This window comes from Rattus rattus, chromosome 2 (assembly GCF_011064425.1).
Source record: "Rattus rattus isolate New Zealand chromosome 2, Rrattus_CSIRO_v1, whole genome shotgun sequence".
Taxonomy (NCBI): Eukaryota; Metazoa; Chordata; class Mammalia; order Rodentia; family Muridae; genus Rattus; species Rattus rattus.
In genome coordinates this window covers 106,610,374-106,633,500 of record NC_046155.1, presented here as the reverse complement: position 1 = coordinate 106,633,500, position 23,127 = coordinate 106,610,374, and the positions used below count along the sequence as shown (strand labels likewise).

The window sequence follows — 23,127 nt, the reverse complement described above, 5'->3', positions numbered from 1 at the left end:
TAGTCCTCACTGTGAATGCAAGGACTTCAGAATGTCATTGATTATTCAGGGATGGGCTACTTGTTCTGTATAGCAAGTTGTGTGAACTCAATTCTCATGTGCATGAGATTTACTTTTGAGTTTTCAGTTACAACAATACCAGCAGTGGTCATTTTAATCAATCGGATGGGGACCACAACTAGAATAACTAATCAATGTTATATTTGATATCAAAATAGTTTTTGTAGAATAACAAAACTAAAGCATAAAAGCTGGCAGGAGGTGTGAGCTGAGAGGGAGGGTGACCTAACATGCAAATAATCTCTCTCAAAAGTATGGATTTGATAATCAGGAAGAAAATGCTACTTGCAGGGATTGTACGTTTAAAGTTCTTTAGGATTGGGTAGGGCAAAATCCAAAATTAAGTATTATTCCTGGGAGACAGACTATTGGTAGATATCACACATGTTCTCAGGAAAAGAGGAAATGTATCAAGCCATGCACAGATAGCAACTACAGACCTCTAGCCATATCCTTGTCTTCAATATGGTCAAATCCCAGTGATTTCTCAGGATAAATTGAATAAATGAACAGCTCACACTCAGGTTTTCCCATCAGTCACATATAAAGTTATTGACAAGCCAAAAGGAACCCAGGGATACTAAATATGGAAGTTAATGAAAGCAACTTATAATATGAATGAAACCAGTAACATTTGGTCAATATTGATATGAATTAACACAGGCCATAATACATTATTTTTAATAAAATGGTAGGAGATACTTGAAATGGAAATAGTGATCAAAAATGAAAAATAATGTGCTGGCAAGATACAATATCTTCTGGGTGATATGGCTAAATAAATAACAGCCAGGACAATATGTCTCTAGTAAAGACCAGCAGCCATACCACCACAAGCTCTGAGAATTTTGACCTAGCTGAAGCACATGACAAAGTACTTAAAACAATTTTTATGTATATGAGAAAGTACCTTTAAAAAATAAATGAATATATTCCTTAAAGAAATCTATGAAAAACAAGCAGTAGGAGGAAGTGAATAAATAATTCATGATGCAAAACTAGAAATTAAATGGATAAAGAAACACAAAATCAAACAAAATCAGGAAATATAATTTAAGTATTTGAACAGGAACCTCAGACATAAGCCTTTCCAACAAATTATAAAAGATCAAGAGAGAACCTGAAACATGGAAGAAATGTATACCTTCATAAAAGCAAAATCTAAATACCACAAAGCATAAAATATCAAGGAAATCTGAGACACTAGTTAAAGACCAAACCTAAGAATAGACATAAAAGAAGGAGAAGAAACCCAGAGAAAATTATCAACAAAATAATAGAAGAAAATTTCCCAAATGTATAGAACACCAAATAATTGGAACAGAAGAGAAAAACCACTTAGCACATCGTACTCAAAACACTAAAGATATAAAAGAGAAAATATTATTAAAAATTACAGGAAAAAGACAAAATAAGTTATAAAGGCAGACCTATTCAATTTACACTCCATTTCACAATGAAGACTCTAAAAGCCAGAAGAACCTGAACAGATGACCTAAAATAGATTGTACAAAATTACAGGCACCATCCTAGGATACAATATACCCAGAAAACTGTCATTCACAATTGGTAGTGGAAAATAAGACATTCCATGCTAAAACTAAATTTAATCAACATCTATCTACAAATGAAGCTCTACAGAAGGTGCTAGGAACACTCCAAGGAAAAGGCAATAATCACACTAAAGAAAACAAAAAATTATCACAGGCAAGCAAGTCAAAAGTGGGACAATCCATCCTCCACAGCAAATGCATACTACTCCCACAGCTTGGCAACAACAGGAACAATATCACAAAATATGAATCAAAACACACTGATCATTTATTTTCATTTCTGTTCTTATCATTAGTTTGTTTAAATCTAAAAGAAAATAGCCACACAAACATAATTCCTTCTCTCACAGTAAAATTAAAAAATCCCTTTTCCTTAAAACTTCTTAACATCGATGGACCCAATTCCTCAATAAAAGGATATAGACTAAAAGATTGGATACATAAACAAGGCCCAGAATTTTCCTGCATTCAGAAAATGCACCTCAGTGACAAAGACAGTCACTACCTCAGAGTAAAAGGCTGGAAAAATTTTTCAGGCAATTTTTCAAGACACAGGCTGGAGTAGCCATTCTAATATCAAATAAAATCAACTTTCAACCAAAAGTTATCAAAAAGATAAGACATTTCATACTCATCAAAGGAAAAAAATGTACCAAGATGAACTCTCAATTCTGAACACCTATGCTCTAAATGGAAGGGCACTCACATTCATAAAAGAAATTTTACTAAAGCTCAAAGCACACATTGCACCTCACACAATAATAATGGGAGACTTCACTACCCCACTCTCAGCAATAGACAGATCATAGAAACAGAAACTAAACAGAAACACAGTGAAAGTAACAGAAGTTATGATTCAATGTATTTAACAGATATCTATAGAACATTTTTTCCTATAACAAAAGAATATACTTTTTCTCAGTACCTCATGGTAACTTCTCCAAAATGTAATTGTTCACAAAACAGGTCTCAACAGATACAAGAAGACTGAAATAATATCTTCCATTCTATCACATCACCATAGACTAAGGCTTGTCTTAAATAACAACAAAAATAACAGAAATCCCACCTACACATGGAAGCTGAACAACACTCTACTCAATGATAGCTTAGTCAGGGAAGAAATAAAGAAAATATTAAAGACATTTTAGAGTTTAATAAAAATGATGAAGGCACAACATACCAAAACTTTTGGGACACAATGAAAGCAACGCAAAGAGGAAAACTAATAGCTTTGAGTGCCTCCAAAAAGAAACTGGACAGATCATATGATAGCAGCTTGTCAGCACATCTGAAAAGCTGTAGAACAAAAAGAAGCAAATAACCCAAGAGGAAATAATGGCAGGAAATAATCAAACCGAAGGCTGAAATTAACCAAGTAGGAACAAAAGAAAGTATACAAAGAATCAACAAAACCAGGAGCTGGTTCTTTGATAAAATCAACAAGATAGATAAACCCTTAGCCAAAATAACCAGAGGACACAGAGACAATATCTGAATTAACAAAATTAGAAATGAAAAAGGAGACATAATAACAGAAACAGAAGAAATTAAAAAAAACTACTACAAAAGCCTGTACTCAACAAAACTGGAAAATCTGGATGAAATGGACAATTTTTTTAGAGAGATACCAGGCACCAAATTTAAATCAGATAAACTATATAAACTGTCTCATAACCTCTAAGAAAATAGAAACAGTCATTAAAAGTCTCCCAACCAAAAAAGGCCTTAGTGCAGAATTCTGTCAGACCTTCAAAGAAGACTTAATACGCATACTCTTCAAACTATTCCACAAAATAGAACACAAAATTGGGAAGGAACACTACCCAATTCCTTCTATGAAACCACAATTATGCTTATACCTAAATTACATTTGGATTGCAGTCCCCCTCCATCTTCTCCTCCATGTTCCTTCCTTACCAGCTACTCCCACTATTATCTCCTCCTCTTCTAATTGAAGAATCGGAAGGTCTTCAAGTGTTCTAACTTGCCCTGGCACATTAAGTCCCAGCAGCAGACTTAAGGTAAACTATCTCACTGATGTCAGACAAGGCAGACCAGCTAGGGTAAGGGATCTAAAATCGGCAAGAGTAAGACATAACCACCGCTCCAATAATTAGGGGGTCCATATGTATATGAAGCTACAACTATGTTAACAAATACTTACAAGGTCTAGGATAAACTGACACATGCTCTTTAGTTTGTGGAGTTCTATTCAACCAGGTTAATAGATTGTAAGTATTATTGTTGTGTCCTTGAACCCTCATGCTTGCTCAGTATTTCCCTTTCCCTTCCATAAGACTCCCTAAGTTCTGCTAAATGTTTATAGCAGAGTATCATTTACAGCATCAGGGTCGTACTCTCCCACATGGGTTGGATCTCAGGTTGGGTCAGTGATTGGTTGCCCATTCCTTCAATCTCTGTTTCATCTTTGTCCCTGCAAATCTTGTGGGAGGACAAATTTGTTAGTGGGTTGCTATCTCCCTCCCTCCACTGGAAGTTACACTTTAGCTACAGAAGGAAGCCATTTTTGTTTCCATATCCCCATCTGGTAGGAGTTTCAGTTAGAAGCAACTCCATAGATTCCTGAGTCCTGCACTGTCAAAAGTCTCCAGCCGGTCCAAGAGATAGATCCTCACTGCTTTCCATTGTCTCCTCTATCTCTCTCCCTATCTATCCCCTCCTCTCCACATCTGATTTCCAGCTCCTATCAACTTGCAATCCCCTCTCCTATCCAGTTCCCATTTTCCATCCACTCTGATGTTTATTTTATTTTCCCTTCTGAGTGAGATTCAAGCATCCTCTCTTGGTCCCTCCTCATACTTTGGTTCTTTGGGATTGTGGATTGTACAAATGCTGTCTCATACTTTATGGCCAATATTCAAGTATAAGTCAGTACATACCATGTGTGCCTTTCTGGGTTTGGGTTACCTCACACAGAATGGTATGTTCTATTTCCATCCATTTGCATGCAGATTGCCTCTATTGAAGGGCATCTGGGTTCTTTCCGGCTTCTGGCTATTATAAATAAGGCTGCTATGAACATAGTGGAGCACATGTCTTTGTTATATGTTAGGGAATCTTTTGGGTATATGCCCAAGAGAGGAATATCTGGGTCCTCGGGTAGTTCAATGTCCATTTTTCTGGGGAATCTCCAGACTGATTTCCAGAATGGTTGTACCAGTATGCAATCCCACCAACAATGGAGGAGTGTTCTTCTTTCTCCACATCCTCGCCAGCATTTGCTGTCACCTGAGTTTTTGATCTTAGCCATTCTCACTGGTGTGAGGTGAAATCTCAGGGTTGTTTTATTTGCATTTCCCTTATGACTAAAGATGTTGAACATTTCTTTAGGTGTTTCTTAGCCATTTGGCATTCCTCAGCTGTGAATTCTTTGTTTAGCTCTGAATCCAATTTTTTAATAGGGTTATTTGTCTTCCTGCAGTCTAACTTCTTGAGTTCTTTGTATATTTTGGATATAAGCCCTCTATCAGTTGTAGGATTAGTAAAGATCTTTTCCCAATCTGTTGGTTGCTGTTTTGTCCTAACAACAGTGTACTTTGCCTTACAGACACTTTGCAGTTTTATGGGATCCGATTTGTCGATTTTTGATCTTAGAGAATAAGCCATTGTTGTTTTGTTCAGGAAATTTTCTCCAGTGCCCATGTGTTCAAGACACTTGCCCACTTTTTCTTCTATTAGTTTGAGTGTATCTGGTTTGATGTGAAGGTCCTTGATCCACTTGGACTTAAGCTTTGTACAGGGTGATAAGCATGGATCAATCTGCATTCTTCTACATGCTGACATTCAGTTGAACCAGCACCATTTGCTGAAAATGCTATCTTTTTTCCATTGGATGGTTTTGGCTCCTTTCTCAAAAATCAAGTGATCATAGGTGTGTGGGTTCATATCTGGGTCTTCAATTCTATTCCATTGGTCTATCTGTCTGTCTCTGTACCAATACCATGCAGTTTTTATCACTATTGCTCTGTACTACTGCTTGAGTTCAGGGATAGTGATTCCCCTGGAAGTCCTTTTATTGTTGAGGATAGTTTTAGCTATCCTGGGTTTTTTGTTATTCCAGATGAATTTGTAAATTGTTCTGTTTAACTCTCTGAAGAACTGGATTGGTATTTTGATGGGGATTGCATTGAATCTGTAGATCGCTTTTGGTAACATGGCCATTTTCGCTATATTAATCCTGCCAATCCATAAGCATGGGAGATCTTTCCATCCTCTGAGATCTTCATATTGTTTCTCCAGAGGCTTGAAGTTCTTTTCATACAGATCTTTTACTTGCTTGGTTAAAGTCACACTGAGGTATTTCATATTATTTGGGACTATTATGAAGGGTGTCATTTCCCTAATTTCTTTCTCGGCTTGTTTCTCTTTTCTGTAGAGGAAGGCTACTGATTTATTTGGCTACTGATTTATTTCAGTTAATTTTATACCCTGCCACTTTGCTGAAGCTTGTTATCAAGTTTAGTAGTTCTCTGGTAGAACTTTTGGGATCACTTAAATATACTTAAATATACTTGTCATCTGCAAATAGTGATATTTTGACTTCTTTTCCAATCTGTATCATTTGATCTCCATTTGTTGTCTGTTTGCTCTGGCTAGAACTTCAAGAACTATATTGAATAAGTAGGGAGAGAGTGGGCAGCCTTGTCTAGTCCCTGATTTTAGTGGGATTGCTTCAAGTTTCTCTCCATTTAGATTAATGTTAGTGACTGGTTGCTGTATATGGCTTTTACTATGTTTATGTATGGGCATTGAATTCCTATTCTTTCCAGGACTTTTATCATAAAGGGGTGTTGAATTTTGTCAAATGCTTTCTCAGCATCTAATCAAATGATCATGTCGTTTTTTGTTCTTTCAGTTTGTTTATATAATGGATCACGTGGATGGTTTTCCATATATTAAACCATCCCTGTATGCCTGGGATGAAGCCTACTTGATCATGGTGGATGATTGTTTTGATGTGCTCTTGGATTCGGTTTGCCAGAATTTTTATTGAATATTTTTGCATTGATATTCATAAGGGAAATTGGTCTGAAGTTCTCGTTCTTTGTTGGGTCTTTGTGTGGTTTAGGTATAAGCATAATTGTGGCTTCATAGAAGGAATTTGGTAGCGCTCTATCTGTTTCAATTTTGTGGAATAGGTTGGGTAGTACTGATATGAGGTCTATGAAGGTCTGATGGAATTCTGCACTGAATCCATCTGGACCTGGGATCTTTTTGTTGGGAGACCTTTAATGACTGCTTCTATTTCCTTAGGAGTTATGGGGTTGTTTAATTGGTTTATCTGTTCCTGATTTAATTTCGGTACCTGGTATCTGTCTAGGAAATTGTCCATTTCCTGCAGAGTTTTACGGTTTGTTGAATATAGACTTTTGCAGTAGGATCTGATGATTTTTTTTTGAATTTCCTCTGATTCTGTAGTTATGTCTCTCTCTTAATTTCTGATTTTGTTAATTTGGATATACTCTCTGTGTCCTCTCATTAGTCTGGCTAAGGGTTTGTCTATCTTGTTGATTTTCTCAAAGAACCAACTTTTGGTTCTGTTTTTGTTTCTACTTGGTTGATTTCAGCTCTGAGTTTGATTATTTCCTGCCTTCTACTCCTCCTGGGTGTATTTGCTTCTTTTTTTTTCTTTATTAACTTGAGTATTTCTTATTTACATTTTGATTGTTATTCTCTTTCCTGGCCAACATCCCCCTAACCCTCCTCTCCCCTTCTCTATCAGTGTTCCTCCCCATCCTCCCCCCCCATTACCGCCTCCCCCAACAATCACATTCACTGGGGTTCAGCCTTAGCAGGACCAAGAGACTCCCCTTCCACTGGTGTTCTTAGTAGGCTGTTCATTGCTACCTATGTGGTTGGAGCCCAGGGTCAGCCCATGTATAGTCATTGGGTAGTGGCTTAGTCTCTGGAAGCTCTGGTTGGTTGGCATTGTTGTTCATATGGGGTCTCGAGCCCCTTCAAGCTCTTCCAGTCCTTTCTGATTCCTTCAACGGGGGTCCCATTCTAAGTTCAGTGGTTTGCTGCTGGCATTTGCATATGTATTTGCTGTATTCTGGCTGTGTCTCTCAGGAGAGATCTACATCCAGTTCCTGTCGGCCTGCACTTCTTTGCTTCATCCATCTTGTCTAATTGGGTGGCTGTATATGTATGGGCCACATGTGGGGCAGGCTCTGAATGGGTGTTCCTTCTGCCTCTGTTTTAATTTTTGCCTCCCTATTCCCTCCCAAGGGTATTCTTATTCCCCTTTTAAAGAAGGAGTGAAGCCTTCACATTTTGATCATCTGTCTTTGGTATCATGTGTTCTGTGCATCTAGGGCAATTCAGCATTTGGGCTAATAGCCACTTATCAATGAGTGCATACCATGTATGTATTTCTGTGATTGGGTTACCTTACTCAGGATGATATTTTCCAGTTCCTTCCATTTGCCTATGAATTTCATAAAGTCATTATTTTTGATAGCTGAGTAATATTCCATTATGTAGATGTACCACATTTTCTGTATCCATTCCTCTGTTGAAGGGCATCTGGGTTCTCTGCAGCTTCTGGCTATTATAAATAAGGCTGCTATGAACATAGTGGAGCACGTGTCTTTTTTATATGTTGGGGCATCTTTTGGGTATATGCCCAAGAGAGGTATACCTGGGTCCTCAGGTAGTTCATTGTCCAATTTTCTGAGGAACCTCCAGACTGATTTCCAGAATGGTTGTACCAGTCTGCAATCCCACCAACAATGGAGGAGTATTCCTCTTTCTCCACATCCTTGCCAGCATTTGCTGTCACCTGAGTTTTTGATCTTAGCCATTCTCACTGGTGTGAGGTGAAATCTCAGGGTTGTTTTGATTTGCATTTCCCGTATGACTGAAGATGTTGAACATTTCTTTAGGTGTTTCTCAGCCATTGGGCATTCCTCAGCTGTGAATTCTTCGTTTAGCTCTGAACCCCATTTTTTAATAGGGTTATTTGTCTTCCTGCAGTCTAACTTCTTGAGTTCTTTGTGTATTTTGGATATAAGCCCTCTGTCTGTTGTAGGATTGGTAAAGATCTTTTCCCAATCTGTTGGTTGCTGTTTTGCCCTAACCACAGTGTCCTTTGCCTTACAGAAGCTTTGCAGTTTTATGAGATCCCATTTGTCGATTTTTGATCTTACAGCATAAGCCATTGGTGTTTTGTTCAGGAAATTTTCTCCAGTGCCCATGTGTTTGAGATGCTTCCCCACTTTTTCTTCTATTAGTTTGAGTGTATCTGGTTTGATGTGGAGGTCCTTGATCCACTTGGACTTAAGCTTTGGGTGATAAGCATGGATCGATCTGCATTCTTCTACATGCTTACCTCCAGTTGAATCAGCACCATTTGCTGAAAATGCTATCTTTTTTTCCATTGTATGGTTTTGGCTCCTTTGTCAAAAATCAAGTGACCATAAGTGTGTGGGTTCATATCTGGGTCTTCGATTCTATTTCATTGGTCTATCTGTCTGCCTCGATCTTGCTTTTCTTGTGTGTTTGGATATTCAATGTTGACTTTGGTGGGAGAATTGGGCTCCGATGATGCCATGTAGTCTTGGTTTCTGTTGCTTGCGTTCCTGTGCCTGCCTCTCACCATCAGATTTTCTCTGGTGTTACTTTGTTCCTTGTATTTCTGACAGTGGCTAGACTATCCTATAGGCCTGTGTGTCTGGAGTGCTCTAGAATTGTTTTCCTGTTTTCTTTCAGCCAGTTATGGGAACAGAGTGTTCTGCTTTGGGCGTGTTGTTTTTTCTGTCTATTGGTCTTTAGCTGTTCCTGTGGGCCTGTGTCCTGAGTTCACCAGGCAGGTCACTTTGAGCTGACAAGTTGGTCTTACCTGTAGTCCCGTGGCTCAAGTTGCTCCTGGGGGGCTGTTCTTTAGCTCTCCGCGAGGGTGGCTACCAGGACGGCCTGTGCAGCCTTTTCCGGGAGCCCCCGTGAACCGGGGTCCCAGATGGTGTTAGGTGTTTTCCTCTGGAGTCAGAAATGTGGGCAGAGTGTAGTCTCTTCTGGCTTCCCAGGCATGTCTGCCCCTCTGAAGGTTTAGCTCTCCCTCCCACGGGATTTGGGTGCAGAGAACTGTTGATCCAGTCCCTTCATGTCCTGGTGGTGTCTGGAGTGCAGGGGACCTGCAGCTCCAGTGCCCCTATCTTCAGGTTCCCAGAGGCTGTATACAGTTTCCTCTTGGGCCAGGGATGTGGGCAGGGGTGGGCAGTATTGTTGGTCTCTTCCGCTCTGCAGACTCAGGAGTGACCACCTGTCTGGGTGGTGAGCTCTCTCACCCACAGTGTTTGGGAGCAGTGAGCTGTGGATGGGGATCAGGGAGGTTGGAAATCCTGCTAAAAACTGGAAGTGTCCGGTCCCAGAGGAATTTTGCCTCCGTGTGTCCTGAGACCACCAGTCCGGTCGCTTGGAACAGAAAAGTTGGTCTTACCTGTGATCCTGCACCTCAAGTTTGCTTGTGGGGTGTTTCTTTTGAGCTCTCTGTGAGGGCAGCAACCAGGAGGGCCTGTGGCACCTTTTCCGGGAGCCCCAAGCACTGGGGTCCCAGATGGTGTTATGTGTTTTCCTCTGGAGTCAGAAATGTGGGGCTTCTTTTTGTTCTAGAACTTTTAGGTGTGTTGTCAAGCTGGTGACATATGCTCTTTCCTGTTTCTTTCTGCAGGCACTCAGCGCTATGAGTTTTCCTCTTAGCACAGCTTTCATTGTGCCCATAAGTTTGGGTATGTTGTACCTTCATTTTCATTAAATTCTAAAAAGTCTTTAATTTCTTTCTTTCTTTCTTCCTTGACCAGGTTATCATTGAATAGAGCATTGTTCAACTTCCATGTATATGTGGGAGTTCTTCCCTTATTGTTGTTGATGACCAGCTTTAGCCCGTGGTGGTCTGATAGGATGCACGAGATTATTTCTATCTTTCTGTATCTATTGAGGCCTGTTTTATGACCAATAATGTGGTCAGTTTTGGAGAAAGTACCATGAGGTGGTGAGAAGAAGATATATCCTTTTGTTTATGGATGGGATGTTCTATAAACATCTGTTAAGTTCATTTTGGTCATGACTTCTCTTAGTCTGTCTATGTATCTGATTAATTTCTGTTTCCATGATCTGTCCATTGATGAAAGCGGGGTGTTAATATCTCCTATTAGCATTGTGTGAGGTGTAATGTGTGCTTTGAGCTTTAATAAGGTTTCTTTTATGTATGCAGGTGCCCTTGTATTTGGAGAATAGATATTTAGGATTGAGAGTTCATCTTGGTGGATTTTTCCTTTGGTGTATATGAAGCATCCTTCCTTATCTTTTTTGATGACTTTTAGTTGAAAATCGATTTTATTCAATACTAGAATGGCTACTCCAGCTTGCTTCTTCAGACCATTTGCTTGGAAAGTTGTTTTCCAGTCTTTCACACAGAGGTAGTGTCTGTCTTTTTCTCTGAGGTGTGTTTCCTGTAGGCCACCGAATGCAGGGTCCTCATTGCGTATTTATTTTATTAATCTATGTCTTTTTACTGGGGAGTTGAGGGCATTGATATTGAGAGATATTAAGGAATAGTGATTGTTTCTTCATGTTATATTCATATTTGGATGTGAGGCTATGTTTGTGTGCTTTTCTTCTTTGTTTTGTTGCCAAGATGATTAGTTTCTTGTTTTTTCTAGGGTGTAGCTTGCGTTCTTATGTTGGGCTTTACCATTTATTATCCTTTGTAGCGCTGGATTTGTAGAAAGATATTGTGTAAATTTGGTTCTGTCATGGAATATCTTGGTTTCTCCATCTATGTTAATTGAGAGATTTGCTGGGTACAGTAACCTGGGCTGGCATTTTTGTTCTCTTAGGGTCTGTATGACATCTGTCCAGAATCTCCTTGCTTTCATAGTCTCTGGTGATAAGTCTTGTGTGATTCTGATAGGTCTGCCTTTATATGTTACTTGACCTTTTTCCATTACTGCTTTTAATATTCTTTCTTTGTTTTGTGCACTTGGTGGTTTGACTATTATGTGATGGGATGGGTTTCTTTTCTGGTCCAATCTATTTGGAGTTCTGTAGGCTTCTTGTATGTTTATGAGCATCTCTTTCTTTAGGTTAGGGAAGTTTTCTTCAATGATTTTGTTGAAGTTATTTACTGGTCCTTTGAGCTGGGAGTCTTCACTCTCTTCTATACCTATTATCCTTAGGTTTGATCTTCTCATTGAGTCCTAGATTTCTTATATGTTTTGGACCAGTAGCTTTTTCTGTTTTACATTATCTTTGACAGTTGTGTCGATTTCTATGGAATCTTCTGCTCCTGAGATTCTCTCTTCTATCTCTTGTATTCTGTTGGTGATGCTTGTATCTACAGCTCCTTGTCGCTTCCTTGGTTTTCTATATCTGGGGTTGTCTCCATTTGTGCTTTCTTTATTGCTTGTATTTCCATTTCTAATTCCTTCACCTGTTTGTGTTTTCCTGGAATTCTTTCAGTGATTTTTTGATTCCTCTCTATAGGCTTCTACTTGTTTATTTATGTTTTCCTGCATTTCTCTAAGGGAGGTCTTTATGTCTTTCTTGAAGTCCTCCATCATCAGGATCAAATGTGATTTTAAATCTAGATCTTGCTTTTCTTGTGTGTTTGGATATGCAGTGTTTTCTTTGGTGAGAGAATTGGGCTCCGATGATGCCATGTAGTCTTGGTTTCTGTTGCTTGGGTTCCTTCACTTGCCTCTCGCCATCAGGTTGTCTCTGGTGTTACCTTGTTCTGCTATTTCTGACAGTGGCTAGACCGTCCTATAGGCTTGTGTGTCAGGAGTGCTGTAGACCTATTTTCCTGTTTTCTTTCAGCCAGTTATGGGAACAGAGTGTTCTGCTTTCAGGCGTGTAATCTTTCCTGTCTACTGGTCTTCAGCTGTACCTGTGGGCATGTGTCCTAAGATCACCAGGCAGGTTGCTTGGAGCAGAGAAGTTGGTCTTACCTGTTGTCCTGCAGCTGAAGTTTTCCTGGGCGGGTGGGGGGCTGCTTTTGTGTCTCAGTGAGGTTGGCAACCTGGAGGGCCTGTGCTGTCTTTTCCTGGGCCCCCGTGCACCGGGGTCACAGATGGCATTGGGTGTTTTTCTCTGGAGTCAGAAATGTGGGCAGAGTGTAGTCTCTTCTGGCTTCCCAGGCATGTCTGCCCCTCTTAAGGTTTAGCTCTCCCTCTCACAGGATTTGGGTGCAGGTAACTGTTGACCAGGACCTTCCTGAACATTTCTTTATGTGGTTCTCTGCCATTTGATATTCCTCTGTTGTAAATTCGTTTTAAGTTTATACCATATTTTTAAATTGGATTTTTGTGAAGGGTAATTTCTTTAGTTTATATATGTCAAATATTAGTCCTCTATCAGATATGGGGTTAGTGAAGACTTTTTCCCAATCAGTATGTTGCTGAGTTGTCCCATTGGCTATGTCCTTCTTTAGGGTTGTCCATTTATGGCCATCTCTTTCTTTGGTTAGGGAAGTTTTCTTCTTTAATTTTTGATGATGATTTCTGGCCTTTTGAACTGGTGATATTCATTCTCCTAGAAACTCCTCCTATTTTTAGGTTTGGTCTTTTCATTGTGTCCTGAATTTCCTGGATGTTTTGTGTTAGGAGCTCTTTGCAAGTTGTATTTTCTTTGACCATTATGTCAGTATTTTCTATGGTATTTCTATGTGTAAGATTTTCTCTTCTATCTCTTGTATTCTGATGCTGGTGCTTGCAGCTTTAGCTCCTGGTCTGTTTTTACATTGTCCATCTCCAGGGTTGTCTCCATTTGTATTTTCTTTATTGTTTCTATTTCTGTCTTTAGTTCTTGGACCATTTTATTCAATTCCTTCACCTGCTTGATTGTATTTTCTTTATTTCTTTAAGGGATTTATGTGTTTCCTCTTTAAGGTCTTCTACCTGTTAACTTGTGCTTTTCTGTATTTCTTTAAGGGATTCATTTATAACAGCCTTAATAACCTCTGAGATCTTCATTAGATGGAATTTAGTTCATCATCTTGCATTTCAGGGGTGTTAATGAGTCCAGGGGTTGCTGTGGTGGGAGAAATGTGTTCAGATGGTGCTGACTTTCATTGAGTTCTGTCCGTTATGATTTTGCTTTTGCTTTTTATGTCTTTCTCCCTTCCTCTCTTTCTTTCTTCCTTCCTTCCTTCCTTTCTTTCTTTCTTTCTTTCTCTCTTCCTTCTTTTAGTTTTTGGCTTTTAAAAGGTGTAGATATCAATTTGTGCTTTAGTAAATGAAAAAATATAATGTGAAAAGCATCTACATCCTCACATCATATAAATATTCTCTATATGTAAATTGCTTAGTATCATGATCTGTATAAAATGATATAGACAGGAAAATTTGGTTTATATTATTGTAGTGATTGTCAAAGCAACACTCCAATAACAGGGCTACAAGGGATGTTGCAATTAGGATTTGCAAGAGAAGTAGAACAAATTGAGTCTTTCAGTTGAAGAGTTAGTGTTATCCCATAACCTATCCACATGATACTTGGACTGTATTTCCATTGTTGGGGACATACAGGTCATTTTAAAATTCTATTTCTTTATGCAATTTTAAGACATCTATGTTCTGTCTTCATATACAATGATGGTAATGTCAAAGTATTTGTTATTTAAAATTTAACTTCTTATATGAAGTTCCATTTATGCTCCCCTGAGGTACTGGATGGCATATGCTTAAGATGACCATTAAAATATTTATTGATAAATATATATTGAATGAATGAAAGTAGTTTTACCTTGTATAGCTGGTGTTTAGCATTACTCATTACAAATATTACAATAAACTTAGAAATAATTGTTCGTAGGAAAATTTGTTACATGATGATGTAGTAAATAGTGAACAAATCATATAGTACTATGCACGGACACCTAAACAAAACAAAATAACAAATTGATCTCTTGAGAATTGATAGGAGCTTGGGAGCTTAGTTATTCTTGCCTGTGAATTGAATCACTCAATATCCATCACAGAAATAATAAAGCTCCATGATAACTTCAGAATTCACATTTGAATCTTTAGCTCAGGGATTGATCCCCAAAGGAAACAAAAACTAGAATATGACAACATAACCACACAACATGGTCTTTAAACTGAAGGAGGAATGAATTCTCATTTCAGGTAGGACTTTGGCTTTTCATAATAAATTTGGCTGAATCGTTTTGCATGTATGATCTGAGAAAAGTATGTTCTGAAAATAAATCTGTTTTAGTTTTGGGTTAAGTATCTGTTATGTTTTTATAGTAATTCCATAGATATATTAAATTACTTGGTAAAATAAAATTTTTATTTAAAATAGGAAAATACCTAAAAATTTGAAATAGACAATTTTATTGGTAAATTAATATTTCTGTGTGGTTGGTGTTTGAATAATAAATTCATTTATGTAGGAAACTTCATAATATATCTTTAAAATTTTGTTTTACAAGAAACCATTCCAATAATTTTTGGTTTATAGGAGTCTACAATTATTATTATTTAAACATATTACTTGAAATGTAAATAAAGAAAATACCCCCAAAAATGAATCTATTATTATGTTGCTGGTAAGTAATTAGTTTCAGAGAACCTCAGCTTCTAATTCTAATTTTACTGGGTGTTATATAAACTAAATGCAAGTTAAATGATCCATTCCAAAGTTATTAAAATCCCGATATAAATAATAGTTTATGAAAACGTTATATTTTATGGATAATATGGAATTGTAATTTCATAAATTAACTATGTTTATCTATGTATATTTCTTAGATTTTTTTCTTAGATTATTCTTAGATATTTACACTTGTTATTTTAAGAAGCATGTAAGATATTTGCTGCTATTCAATTCTTTCATATAAAACTATGCGTTCATTTCCCCTAATATAACCAGGTTTCATTGTTGTAATTTTTATCTATATTATATTTTTATATTTCAGTTTAATGTGTAATTGGTTAAACAAGATAACAGGAAAAGAAAAAGGCATATTATGTGAGGAAAAATTTTTTGATGTATTACTAACCAACTTAAAGTGTAGACTCATTTCTGCAGGTAAATATGTATGGATGCTTGGACATATTTAAATCTATTTGCATTATTTGTGCACTAAAGTAACTCAAATTACCCACTTATAAATTCTTCCTATAATATCTCCTGACTTGATCCAGCTTCAACTATACTGTTCCATGGCTTTCCTGGAGGATGGGAACTACACTGCAGTGACAGAATTCATTTTATTGGGTTTAACAAATGACCCAGTCCTCAGAGTCATCCTCTTCATCATCATCCTTTGCATCTACCTAGTGACTGTGTCTGGGAACTTCAGCACCATCCTTCTTATCAGAGTCTCCTCCCAGCTCCATCACCCCATGTACTTTTTTCTGAGTCACTTGGCCTTTGCTGACATAGGTTATTCATCTTCTGTCACACCCAATATGCTTGTCAATTTCTTGGTGGAGAGAAACACCATCTCCTATCTTGGATGTGGCATCCAGCTTGGTTCAGCTGTTTTCTTTGGGACAGTTGAATGTTTGCTTCTCGCTGCCATGGCTTATGATCGGTTTATAGCAATCTGTAGCCCATTGTTTTATTCAAACAAAATGTCCACACAAGTTTGTGTCCAGCTGCTTATAGGATCTTATATAGGAGGTTTCCTTGATGCTTCCTCCTTCACACTTTCTTTCTTTTCTCTTCTCTTTTGTGGACCCAATAGAGTAAATCACTTTTTCTGTGATTTTGCCCCATTAGTAAAATTATCTTGTTCTGATGTCAGTGTCCCTGCAGTTGTTCCCTCATTCACAGCTGGCTCCATCATTATGGTGACAATGCTTGTGATAGCCATCTCCTACATCTACATCCTCATCACCATCCTGAAGATGCACTCTATTGAGGGCCGCCACAAGGCCTTCTCTACCTGTACCTCACACATCACTGCAGTTACTCTTTTCTATGGGACCATCACATTCATTTATGTGATGCCCAAGTCAAGCTATTCCACAGACCAGAACAAGGTAGTGTCTGTGTTCTACATGGTGGTGGTCCCCATGTTGAACCCTATCATTTATAGCCTCAGAAATAAAGAGATTAAGGGTGCTATGAAGAGACAGTTTGGTAAAAACACATTTTCTTAGAGATATCTCTTATTTAGAAAGACCTGATTTAGTAATAAATGTCTTTTTGATATAAGGAAAAAGGGAAGGTTCTGACTGAAGTAGATTAATGACAGTGTTAGCATGTGACAAGCTCTTCAATAAATATGGGTCATCTAATTTCATTATGTTTCATAAAGTCAAATTAAGTGTCTTAAATTAAGGGAATAAATCTAATTATACAAATAGAAATTGCTAAACATAATTTTGATGTTATATTAATACTTCATCATTAAGCATTTAATAGATAGGATCTATTTATTTTTTTAGGTTTCTTCAGGCAGGGATCTCTGTGTAACAGTCCCAAATGTCCTGAAACTTGTCCTATAGAGCAGGCTGCCCTTGAACTCAGAGATATGGTTGTCTTTGCCTCTGGAATACTTAGATTAAAGGCAAGCACCTGGCTCAGATTGAATAATAATTTTCCCCCAAATCTCCTGCCATTTGTAAAAGCTTGCTACCTATTGTAATGTTCTTGGGGAATACTGGTAAATTTAGAAATTGAGCCTATTTGTAATAATTTCTTTACTTTAGGCATGTCATAAAAGATAAAAGTGACTCAAAACTTTGTTTGTCATTCAACTTGGCCAGGAGGTGAGTGACTTTGTTCAACCACACATCATTACCATGAGGTGTAGAAATAGACCATATTGATAGACTTCTCCTACTAGCGACTAAGACTTGTAGACATTTGCGTCAGGACTAATGCTTTACTCTTGATAAATTAATTATCTTAGCTATTTGTAGTAGTATGAGAAAACTGGATAATGCAGACTTCAATCATTCAGACTGTGCTTGATTTAACACTGTTATCTTGAGATAAACTGAATAAATATGTCCATCTTATTGAATGATAAGAAGCAAGAAGAGACTAAATTTCCGAGAAATATTTTAGAAAGGGTGATTTATAAGGATGGGCCTTGTAGACTCATAAATCTTCTGATCTGTTGTGTTTGCCCCTGGCCATCGCCTAATTGTGGAGTCTGCAGCAAAGAGTAGGGAATCCATCCCTGAATTATCTGTGAATTTCTCTGTCGAACAGTATTTTCCTTTATTTTGAAATTTCCATAGTTTATAATATGTTTATGATATTGATCATATCCATCCACTACCATCTTTCTTTAACTTCACAGAGTGCCCCACTTCATCTTCTCCTTCTCAAATTCATGTATTTTAAAAATATTTATATTTCATCTTTTCTTTCATCCAAGTGCTCTATTTACCCCTTGATCTTTCAATTTCATAGCTACCTTTTTCATTTTTATGTTATGTCCCTCAAGAACCATCACGTGTCAGTAGCTCCTCTGACTGACTTGGGGCCACAGAGGCTCATTTTCTTTTATTCATGCTGGGCTATGGCTTAGCCTGATCTTGTGCAAGTAACTAAATTAATTGTGCAATGGCCATGTTACATTCAGAGGTAAGAATTTTATAATGTTTTTCTGATTCACTAGCTCTTACATTCTCACCAACTTGGCTTTTGTGAAGTTCTCTGTGGATTGTAAGGTTGAGATTGGGACAGATGACCCATGTGCATTGATCAGCTATTGGACTCTGCATTAACCACTACCCTCTGGGGTGTTGGGTTGATGGGGAGCGCTTGTCTAACTAAGATTGAGAAAAATCCAAACTTCTTTCCTTATTTTTTGACTCCTGCCTCCCTCAATTCCTCAACTACATGCTCCTTCCAAGCTCTGACCTGGGATAATCTACAGCATTCTAACCAGGTACAAAGTATGGGGTCTTGGACCGGAATGAACCGGTTCCTGAGTTTCCAAGAACAAAGAGAAACAAACCAAAATATTTTCCAAGAAGAGTCAAACTTGTAAGTTTTTTTATTACTTTATTACTTTATTTATTTATTTATTTATTTATTTATTTATATACTCCAGATTTCATTCCCCTCCTGGTTAACCCCTGGAGAGTTCCATATCCCATACCTCCTGCCTGTCCCCCCCTTCCTCCCCATCTCTACAAAGATGTCCCATCCCACCCACCCCACCAGACCTCTAAACTTCCTGGGGCCCCCAGTCTCTTGAGGGCTAGGTTCATCTTCATGATCTTGACTTCATAGAGAGAAACACACCAAAGAACTTCTCCTGGTATTCTGGCTGATTCTGGCCACTTCTGCTGACTTATAGTGATTCAGCAGAATGTTGCATTTTCTGTTGAATTGAGCCACCCCTACTGTTTAGTTTTGTTATTAAACTGGACTGCTGATATTCTGACAATGAAGGGTGGGATGGCCTCAAGGAATTACTTCTAAATAGATACAAATTCTCCTTTTCCTACTCACCTTCTTTCTCTCCTAACTCTGACTGGTATGCTAGAAGGGAAGTTGAAACATTTAAGAACCTTAAGTAAAGTTGGTTTTGAAAAACTACATCTATAAGACCTAGGTGTTATGATCTTTTTGCCACAGATTTTGGCCCTGATAATAGTGTTAGGTGTGATTTTCATCTTGTGGAGTTAGACCTAGTTCCAGTAAGAAAGTTGTTTATTCCCATGGTATTTTTGTCACCATAACAAAAGAAGATTTTTTTCCCAGCTGGTGGTTATTGTACTTGATATATTCACAAAATAAATTGTACAACATAGATTTTTAAAACATGGTTATATTAGGCTACACATATTTTAAAATCTTTTCATTCACTTTTATATAGAATCCAGATACTCTTTGTTTTCCTTAAGGACTTCTTATGTTCCTGCTTTAATACTATTTGCCCCTTGGGGACTTCATTGCAAGCCTTAAAAGCTAACAACTCCCACTCATGCCACAGCTACCTTAATACTCTACTCATATTTTTATTTATTCTTCCCCACCACTTTCTATGTTTTAAAAGTTTAGTCATTTTCTAGTGTATTCTCCACTGAACTATTAATTTCATGAGTACTGTTTCATTCAGTAACAGAGCTTTATATATGTACTTCATTGGATAATAAAGTAAGTATTCAAAAAATGTAGATGTAATTAATGGCTCACATTGTCTTGTATCTGCCTGTAAAATAATTCCAAAGATCTGCCACAATATGCCAGAAAGAATTTCTCATAAGGAATAAGGACTCTGCTGACTTTTGAGGCCTTTTTCTGGCTTTACTCCTAAACTAGTTTCAAACATGTAAACAATGAACTTAAAATCTTTATTGATACATAAATTAACATTTCTCATTGGTCATTAACTTATTACTTCCTAGCTATCCATGCTCAGCTAATACATAATGTAAAATACAGAAAATATTTGAACACACTGATTTTATTTTATTTTATTTTATTGGATATTTTTAGACTATGTTCATAGCAGCCTTATTTATAATAGCCAGAACCTGGAAAGAACCCAGATGTCCTTCAACAGAGGAATGAATACAGAAAATGTGGTACATTTCCACAATGGAGTACTACTCAGCTATTAAGAACACACTGATCTTAAAGATGCAGATTCAGAGATTATGGGGAGTTTAAGCTTTATGTTTATAACTTTTGGACTTACATAACTAAAATTCCAAACTCTCATATAATCAGAAGCACCTTAAAATTTTACTAGATATTTTGAGTTTGTCAGATTGACTGATAGTTTGTCAACTGTTAAAGACTAAGCTGTAAGGAAAGGTAGGCATAAAGCTCCCAACACGAGTTAACTAATATGAAGAAGTATAAGGAAAAGTCAATGTCACTATACCTGATAATCTTTTTTGATCCCAGAAAGATCTTATGCGCGCGCGCGCACACCCACCCCCCTCCCCACACTCACTCTTAAAGAAATAGGGCCAGACAGACTAGAGATGTATGACAAGGGGATATAAAGTAGAATTAAGAGGAAATTGAGTTTATTTAAGCAATGGCTAGGTGTTTAAGGACACATTGTACTCTTGCAGAGGATCTGACTGGGTTCAGCTCTTAGAACCTCCTTGTGGCTTACTACCATCTGTAATTCCAAGTCTAGGGATTTAGCCCACTCTTCTACCTTCTAATGGGACTTGGCATACATATGGTACACATCCTTCAAGACAAAGCACTCATACACATAACAGTAAAGAGAAATAAATCTTTTTAGAAGATTTCTTGAGAATATTGTAGAGAGCTGGTCTATTTAAGGAATTTCTCTCCTGTACCTGGTCTTGAATTGGATAATGTCTGTTCCCATGACAGTCATAGAATTAATAACCAAACATTAGTTTTTCCTCTGATTTCATTTCTATAGACTTTTCTGATCAAACTTAGCAATGGTTTTACCACAAACCATTCATATTATTCTGGGTACCATGAGAATAATTGTCCAGCTAAGCCTGCCTGGCCATTGTCTAGCTACTCTTTTTTCTTCCATTTTTATTAAATTGCATATTTCTTGTTTACATTTCAAATGCTATTCCCTTTCCCAGTTTCCTGTCCATCAGCCCAGGCTTTCCACAGAGTGAGGATCTGAAACTAGTTAACCAATTCTGTTCCTTTCAAATAATTTTGAACTAATCAATATACATCCTAAGATTCATGAATGTCACACTTAGCTTCTTGAGGCAGAATTGTTGATACTGAATTTCACAGATAACTCTATAAAGTTGATCCATCCCATTTGCTTTAATAGTTGAAAACTCCACATTAGGACCACTAATTACAACACTTGAACAAAGAACATACATAGACAAATATGATGAGGTTGATTGCAAGAATTTGAGTTATGGTGGGAGAAAAGAAACAGTATCAATATGATAGATCCTCAGGAGCTATTGCTATTTGTGCCTTTGAGCCTTTGAGATAGAAGTCGATGTGTTTTGTACATAAAGGGCATATGGAACCATGTGCTACCCACAGATGTCAGGAGAACTGGTTCTGAGGGCATGAGAGTAGGAAAGCACTTGGAAGAGTGGACCCAGCCCCTAGCCTTGCCAACAGTGTAGCTGGACCTGATGGTGGAGGTTATGGGTGAGTCAGTCCTGGGAACGTGTAAGTAGAAGAGCTGAACTATCCACTCAAAGAGCATAGCACTTGTATAGTAGGCTTTGCACTTCTACTAAGAAGCAAAGTGGAGCTGGCCCTGGAGGCATGGGTGCTGGAGAGCCAATGCTGAGGCCATGAGATCAGGAGGGCTGACCTTGCCAGCTACAGATGGTGGCATTGGTAGCTGATCCAGATGAGGACTGAAGAACTCAGCTCAGTTAACATCCAGTATTTTGAGTTTGCTCACCCCAAAATCTATATCATCTGTGAATAGTTGGAACATAAGAAAGTACCAAGCCTGCTAATTCAAAGCTGCAGAATCTCCATGACACAGGGCAGCAACATGATAAATAAGAGGAGGCCCAGTGAGGATCCAGTATTGATGGTACCACAGAAACCAAAGATCTTGAACCTGACTAATAACTCATGGCAATGAACATTTGCAAGTTAAGATGTGAGGACAAAGCAGTATATGGTGACATATACTGTGACATTATAACTTCAAAAATTACATGTTTTCCATGTTCTCTACATCTCCCTCTCCCTCTCCCTCCCTTTCCCTCTCCCTCCTCCCCCTTCTCTCTCATGTGTGTGTGTGTGTGTGTGTGTGTGTGTGTGTGTGTCTGTGTGTGTGTGTGTGTGTGTGCTTGTGTGTATCCTTTTAATATGGGGGGAAGTTGAAAAGATAAAGTGTGGATATGAGGGTATGAGATGATTAGCAGAAGAAATCATAGAAAATATTGACACAACAGTCCAAGAAAATGCAAAAACGTCCAGGAAATTCAGGACACAATAAAGAGACCAAAGCTGAGAATAATAGATATAGAAGAAAGGGAAGATTCCCAATCCAAAGGGCCAGCAAACATCTTCAACAAAATTATAGAAGAAAACAACACAATTCAAAATAGTCAGAAATAATAGGAAATAAAGGTAGCAGTATCAGGAACTGAAGATATGAGAGAGGTACAGAGGATCAAGAAATAAAACAAAAATATGTAGCAGGGGGATGAGGAACTGGTGACAGCCACTGGTGTTTCCCAGACACCAGGAAAACATAAGGCTCCTCTGTCCCAATAGGGATGACTTTAGCTGAAATGCACAGAGAAGGGGAAGATAGAACCTGTTGAGACCACCTCCAGTAGATAGGCAGGCCCCTGGTTGAGGGATGGGGTCACCCACCCATCTCAAAATTTTTAACCCAGTAAAGCTCCTGTCCAAATGAAGATCCAGGACAAAGAAATGGAACAGAGACTGAAGGAAGGGCTAACCAGGGATTGCTCCACTTGGGGCTATATCATGTCTACAGACACCAAACCGAACACTGTTGCTGTGGTCAAGTGGAGCTTGCTGACAGGAACCTAGTATGGTGGTTCCTGAGGAGGTCTGGCCAACAACTGACCAATGCAGGTGTGGATGCTTGGAGCCAACC

The 23,127-nt window shown here is 38.0% G+C and overlaps 1 protein-coding gene and 1 pseudogene across 1 annotated transcript; one reads left to right on the top strand and one right to left on the bottom strand.

The window, feature by feature from the left end:
- Window positions 1-23,127, bottom strand: part of LOC116893200 — a 77,599-nt pseudogene that overhangs the window by 35,792 nt on the left and 18,680 nt on the right.
- Window positions 15,803-16,747, top strand: LOC116894216 (olfactory receptor 502). Its single transcript, XM_032895929.1, has one exon. It carries the CDS (start codon window positions 15,803-15,805, stop codon window positions 16,745-16,747), a length of 945 nt encoding a protein of 314 aa, XP_032751820.1.